At 62.1% G+C, this 6732-nt stretch overlaps 1 protein-coding gene across 1 annotated transcript; it reads right to left on the reverse strand.

The window, feature by feature from the left end:
* Positions 1-234: 234 nt before the first annotated feature.
* On the reverse strand, positions 235-6470 carry CCND3 (cyclin D3). The gene is made up of 5 exons (XM_062186107.1): positions 6191-6470; positions 5187-5402; positions 2426-2585; positions 1755-1891; positions 235-1350 (listed from the first exon to the last, which is right to left on the reverse strand). Exons 1-5 carry the CDS (start codon positions 6386-6388, stop codon positions 1183-1185), a joined length of 879 nt encoding a protein of 292 aa, XP_062042091.1. The 5' UTR covers positions 6389-6470; the 3' UTR covers positions 235-1182.
* Between the last annotated feature and the right edge of the window lie 262 nt (positions 6471-6732).

A 6732-nucleotide genomic window follows, 5' to 3' on the forward strand; every position in this document is an offset into this window, starting at 1 on the left:
CCCAGAAGCCCTGTGGGTTTTGTTAGTTTTGGGTGGCTGAGTGGTTTTTAGGAGCACGCACAAAGTGGAAGTTACTATACTTAGGGCACATGCTGTATGGCACAAAAGCCTAAATGTTTACTACGCAGCCTTTGACAGAAAAGGCTTGCTGAGCCCAGCTTGTCCTCCGCCTTGGCACCCGCTTCCTCACCTTGTGCAGTCTAGCAGTAGGCTTGGTAATATGCACAACACCATCCCATCCAAGAAGCCAAAGCCAGTTTCATTCCAGAATCCTTTTATTAAGGTAGCATGATGGTCCTGGGCCACCAGCCTGAACTTTGTGGCCTTAGGAAAGACCTGTGTCAACAGGGTTTGCCTCCCTCTCCAGATGGGGCTCAGCCACCTCCGCGGCAACCCCACTTCATCCTCCCTGCTGGAGGACAGAGCGGAGGGAGAGGAGGACGTGGCCCCAACCCAGGCTGTAGCAGCTCCTGGGCCACAAAGCTCTCTAGCCAGTAGCAGAGGGGAAGCAATCAGCAACCACCAGGGTCACCACCACTCGGGGACACAGGCCCCACTGCACCCTCTTACAGCTGTACTCAGAACAATTAATAAATTAAAACGACCTGTTCCTTCAGCACCAAACCCCTCAATCACACAGGAGAAGCTGAGCGGAGAGCAAAGCAGGAGGGGCTCCCCCTAGGAGCAGCTGGGAGCACGGATTACACAGAGACCTCCAACGTGTGCGGGGAGGGGCCGTCAACTGTTGGCCCTCAGTCTATCAGAATGCCCGAAGGACCCCAATCCAAATGCAGTGACTCTAGAAAGGGTAACACCTTTTGAAGGCACAGGGGCGTTTTGGCAGTTGAGAACATGAGCTCCCCCAGGAGGGGGTTGGGGGGCTCGGAGAGGGATGCTGGTGCAGAGCTTTTACCTGTTTCAATGTCTGAGCAACCTGGCCCGCCCGGCGAGGAAGAGGAGCTGGGGAGGAAGAGGAGCTGACCAGTCACCCAGACACGTGGCTGGCCGGGCCCCTTAGTGCACACTGCGGGGAGAGGTGGGACCTGACCCCTTGGGCTTGGTGAGGGGGGAATGGGAGCCCCCTCGGGCTTCAGGTGTGGCATGGATTGTTCCTGGAGGCAGGGAGGGGGTGGCGGCTGCCCCTCTCCTGCTTGGTGGCCACTCGAGGGGGCCTGTCCAGGGCTACAGGTGGATGGCTGTGACATCTGTGGGAGTGCTGGTCTGGCTGGGCCCCTGGCTGCTGGAGCCCCGGGGGGCTTTGGGTGCTGGGTTGGAGGTGGTCTGGGAAGCTTCCCTGAGGCTCTCCCTGAGCGCAGCTTCAATCTGCTCCTGGCAGGCACGCAGGCAGTCCTGGGGAAGAGATGGGAGAGGAGGAGAGGTGAGGAGGGACCACTTTCCCACAGCACCTGACGGCAGGTGCAGGGAAAGTCACCTCCAGGCAAACAGGGAAGTTGGGAGGTTAGGCCACAGCCCAGCCCGGGGAATTGGTCTTCATTTCTCAGAAACCAGCAAGAGGATGTGGCAAGAGGGTGTGAGAGCAGCCGTACATCTGACAGCAGACTCTCACCCTGCTCCAGCACACTTGGCAAGAAGAGGACACCCAGGGACAGTGTCCTCCACCCCCCCCCCAACCCCTGCCAAGGCTCTTGCTCTTCAGACCAAGGCCTCAGAGGCCAGACCAGAGGCTCAGTCCAGATTGGGGTATTTGCTTCCCTCTGCTGGAGGCCCAGGGAATAGCACTGCCCCGGACTCACCACTTCAGTGCCTGTGATCCCTGCCAGCAGCTCAGTGAGCTCATCGCCGGATGTGGAGCAGGCACCCAGGCCTTGCACTGCGGCCCCAATGCTGCCTGTTGCGATCATGGACGGCGGGTACATGGCAAATGTGTAATCTTGCGAAGAAGGAAGAGGGAACCATGAGACAAGATAAACTCAGGGGTAGCAGCCAGTGTGGACTTCCTACTCCTCTAAGTGCCAGGCAAAACGAGACAGCAAGGGGCTCCGTGCAAGCCCCAGAGCAGGGTAGGGAAGACGCTGGCAATGCAGGAAGGCAGGAGAGCACTGGTGCTGGGCAGGCCCAGGGTGGTCCTGGCCAGGCAGCAGGGAATGGGTGAGATTTCCCTGCTGTGAAAACACTGGGGCCGAGACCTGGGTTCTGCTCCCAGCTTCCTCACCATGAGGCCCCAGACGGGTCACTTCTTTCTGTACCTCCAGTGTCCCCAGCTGCGTGCTGGGGGGTCTCTGAGATCCTGTACAATTCTGAAAACCATCTGCTTTTCTACACTGAGACTGGCGGCTTAGAGGGGACCATAATTTTCACAAAGGACTTTGGACAGGGGTGCGAACTGGGGTCTCTTTAGTGACCCCTCTCCCTCCCAGGCCTTCTGAATTTCCTGATTTGGCCACAATATGTGCACGGCTCTTACCTGTAGCACAGAGGGCCAAAAAGGTCTGGGCGTGTTTTTTGACCAAGGCCTGTCGGTCACTGGGCAGAGAGAGCCGGTGCAGGATCAGGGCCAGGAAGTCATGCGCCACCACAGCAGCCAGGTCCCACTTGAGCTTCCCCAGGACCAGTGCCTCCCAGTCCTAGAGGGTGGAGAAGAGGCTGGGTCAGTGGCTGGAGGAGGGGAGGGTGGCCCACCAAACTTCCCAAGTTCAGACTTCTCCAGTTCTGCCTCTGGTCTTATGGAGGACCCCATGCTTTCTGTGGTCGATCCCTTTTGATCCTGTTGAGTTTTCCTTAAGGGGCCAACAATCCAGGCCCTCTCCTGACTTCACTCAGGGCCCTGTGCATTCTAACCAAGGTGAAAAGACAAAACCAGCAGCTATCACTGGCATTACCATGAACTTGGGCTTCCCCGGATGAAGTAGAAGGGACTCAAAATGCATGAGGCCACTCCAGTGACACACCCTCTGAACCTCTTCCAGGGTTCCTCAAAGGGGAGGTTGCCCAACCCAACCACATCCCCTTGGTGGGACATCAGGGGTGGGTTCCAGGTGAAAGCACCCCACCCTTAGACTCTCAGGCAGGCCAAGCCAGACGGGGTGAATTCAGATGACCTCCGAGGGAGCAGACCCTTCCCCGCCTACACACCTGTGCCAGGTATGGAGGGAGGCTAGGAGCCTCACCCCAATCCACGTGTCTGGGGTTCCCAGACCTGGCCCCATATGTGAGTTGTACACATGAGGATTTCTTCATTGTTTTATCTCAGGAAGGAACTCGTGGGTTTGACTTATTGAGGCAGAATAGCAACCCCACCCGACCTCTTCCAGGCCCCAGCCTAGGAGTGAGCCTCAGTCAGCCCCAAGCCTCTCACAGTGCCCCACAGAAAAGAGCCTGGGCTGGAGCCAGAAGAAGACAGAGAAGCTAGGATTCTACCCCAGGGCTTGTCCTAGTAGCCAAACTCCCAGTTCTGGAGTGAACCAGAAGCACCTACTCCCCAAGGAAATATCTGGAAGGCAACTGGGAGTGGGGCCCTCCCTGGGGAGAGGCGTGAGGTCCTGTATGAGGGAAGGTGGCCCCCGTTCCCTGTCTCCAGGCAACCCCCGAGAATCACAGGCCTACTTGGCAGAGAACACACCCCAGGGAGCCATTAGCTGCAGTGGCTTACGGCAACCTGGCCTCGCTGGAAGCCAAGGCTCCACTCTCGTGTGCCCAGTACACTGCTGAGCGGCAGCCCTCCCTGCTTCCCCAGGCCTCGACCTCCCCTGCTGCACAGATCTGGGCCGACTGGGGTTCTCCGAGGCCCCTCCCAGGAAGGCTGGGCTGTGCTCTCCGCCCCTAGCTCAGGGACACAGAATCAGAGAAGAGCCCTCTTGGCCTGCTCTAAAAAAAATAAATAAATAAAACGCCCATCACACCCCGGCACACACACCATCCCCGTGGTTACACCAGCAGGGGGGTCCTTTCGATCTCCCAGCCCCAACCCCTCCAAAACGATCTTGCTCCCTGGCCCTGGACACCGGCTCCACCTTCAAAGTGGCCAGAAACTACCAGATTCATCACAAAGAGCTGTGAGGCCTCGCGGACTCCCAACTCCGGCCTCCTGCTCCCATCTCTCAGAGCTACTTGGCAGGAAGAGGAATCCAGTTCCTCGACTCGCAGCAGTCGGGGGCCCCAGTACCCTTGCTGCCCCGCCAGCCAATCACAGCAGCCTGCTGGCTGCCCTCCTCCCCGGGAGATGGGGCCCAGAGACTCCTCTCAGGGTCAGGAGAAGACTTGGCTGGCCACGGAGCAAGGTGCCAGCTCCCCCCACCCGCTCCCCCAGCCCCCTAGGAGATGATCCGTGAGCCCTAAAATAACCTCTTCCAGATCCAAACAGCTCCCCCGCCTCCTCCCCAGGCCAAGCAGAACCGATGACCAGTGGAGGGGGCCCGGAGAGCCACTTCCCAACCCACAGGAGTGACAGCAACTCCCCACAGGGTTATGAAAGACCTTGGTCAGAGGGCCGGGCCGGGGGAGGGGGCATCGTTATCACATGGGAAGCAGCTGCAGCTCAGCTCCCTGCCGGTCCCTGGGCAAGGGCCTTTGGCTAAGGGGGAAAGGCAGAGATGTGTCCACCAGGCCCAAAGCAGCTGCTCCAGTTCCTCAGCGTGAGGACAAGGAAGGGAGGGTTAGGGCAGGCGCTGTCTCCCTGGGGACGCGAGGGGAAGGAAAGAAGGTGGGAGGAACACCTCCTCAGAGCGGCCAGGGCCTGGCTTTAATCTGCTCCGGGAGGCTTTTCTATCACAAAGTCCACAGGAGGAGGAAAAAAAAAAAGCAAGCTCACCGCAGGCAGCCCCCTCCCCCACAGGAGCACATTCCACACCCCCAGTCCAGTGGGGGTGTGCAGGCATGCCCTGTGCTGCCAATAAATAACTCATGGTGACTGTGTAAACCCAGAGGCGAACTACTAGTGAGTGCAGACATGCAGCTTCACTTGTTGCTATCTGGGGGAAAGACCAGGAAGCAGTGGCACCCCCTGGAGGCCAGGGCAGAAGCCACCCTGACCACCACACCACACGGCCCCATCTGCAGGACCACCCTGGTTCCTTTCCCGAAAAGCATCCATATGCCTTGCCCCTTCCCTCCCCAGGGCAGGGCTGAAAAAGCCTCTGGAGTCTTGGCTTTCCTTTCCCTGGGAAGTGGGGAGACGGCCTGTGCGGGGTGGGGGGTGGGGGGGACGCGGCTGGGAGCTGCACACGCACCCGCAACTGGCGGGGAGACACAGCGTGGTCGGTGTAGATGCACAGTTTTTCGATGGTCAGGGGCGTGGTCTCGCGCAGCTTGGAGGCCAGCAGCATGCAGACCGCACCCAGGAGCTGCAGCTGCGCCTTTCGGGTGGGGACGCAGGACAGGTAGCGATCCAGGTAGTTCATGGCCAGGGGGAAGACTTCCTCCTCACAGCGCTGCTCCTCGCACACCTGGGGGAGCACGAACTGTCACGGACGGGGCAGGAGCATGGGAAACACGGCGGCAGGAAGAGGGTGGGGTGGGGTGGGGGCGCCGAAGGGAAGTGGAATGGGGCGCACGGCCACGAGAGAGGGTAAGCGGCTTACAGTGACAAGGACCAGTAACGGGAGGATGCGCCCTCCCCACGGCGACGCCCCCCCCCGTTTCCTCTGAGTCGCCTCCTCCCTCGGCCCTGGGGGGGGGGGGTGGCAAAGCAAAGGCGCCCTTCCTTGGGAGGAATCCCAAACAGTGATTCCCCTCCCCCACGGCGAGGCGAAGGGGCAGGAAGGGTCGCCCGTGGCTGCCAGAGAGGAGAGCCTTGCTCCCGGCGACCACCACCCACCGCACACACCCAAGGGGAAGGAAGGAGGCTCCTGCCGCCGTCTCCTTCCCCGTCGGGCCGGAACGGGCGCGCCACCCCACCCCCAGCCAGCACCCCGCGACACACGCAGGAACCGAGAAGACCGGGCGGGGTGGGGGGTGGGGGGAGCAGGGGCCGCGGAGGGGACGGCCGGCTCGAGCAGAGGCTGGGCCAGGGTGCCCGTAACCGGCCGTGCCGGTCGGAAGGAGCATATCAGGGTCAGGGAGGGGACGGGGACACCGCGGACACAGCCGGAAAGGCCAGGCCCCGAGGGTCGCAGCCGCCGAAGCATCTTGCAGAGCGGCGTGGGGCCCTAGATGTTCCGACAGGGCGGCCCCCGCAGGTCCAGCGGTGGGGGGCGGCGAGAGTGGGGTGGGGTGGGGGGCGTCCGGGCGGTACCTCCAGCATCCAGTACGCCAGCATCTTCCGCATGTGCGGCTTGATCTCCCTCTGCACGCACTGGAAGTAGGAGGCGCGGGGCACGTAGCGCTCCTCCAGGCGGAGCAAACTCTGCAGGACACGCTGGTCCCCCAGCAGTCGCGGGTCCGGCCCGGCCCGGGGCGCGTGCCGGGTGCCCTCGCAGCACAGCAACTCCATTCTCAAAAGACAGCGCACGGGCGGCGGGCAGGAGCGCGAAGTGGCGAGCGGGGACGCGGGCGGCGGGCCGCAGAGCGTGGCGCGCGGGTCTGGCGCTGGCGCTGGCGCTGGCACTGCGCGGTGCAGCCCCGGCCCGCCCGCCGCCCGCGCGCGCGCCGCTTCCCTGACAGGCGCCCCGCCCCTCGCGACGATGTAGCAACCGTGGAATGCTCGGACGTCGCAACGTTCCAAGGGGCGGGGCCGCCGGCGCCCCAGACGGAAAGGGCTGGCGGGGCGCTCTCCCCGCCCCCGGCGCGGCCCCATTGGCCCGCGCGGCGCAGGCCGGCCGGCTTCCGGGCCCGGGC

Source organism: Lepus europaeus, chromosome 3, assembly GCF_033115175.1.
Source record: "Lepus europaeus isolate LE1 chromosome 3, mLepTim1.pri, whole genome shotgun sequence".
NCBI lineage: Eukaryota > Metazoa > Chordata > Mammalia > Lagomorpha > Leporidae > Lepus > Lepus europaeus.

Coding starts and splice junctions, on each gene's coding strand:
- CCND3 (XM_062186107.1), bottom strand. CDS start 6,388: ATGGAGTTGCTGTGCTGCGAGGGCACCCGGCACGCGCCCCGGGCCGGG. Junction 5,403..6,190: donor TGGCGTACTGGATGCTGGAG/GTACCGCCCGGA, acceptor GTGCTCCCCCAG/GTGTGCGAGGAGCAGCGCTG. Junction 1,892..2,425: donor TTTGGCCCTCTGTGCTACAG/GTAAGAGCCGTG, acceptor CTTCTTCGCAAG/ATTACACATTTGCCATGTAC.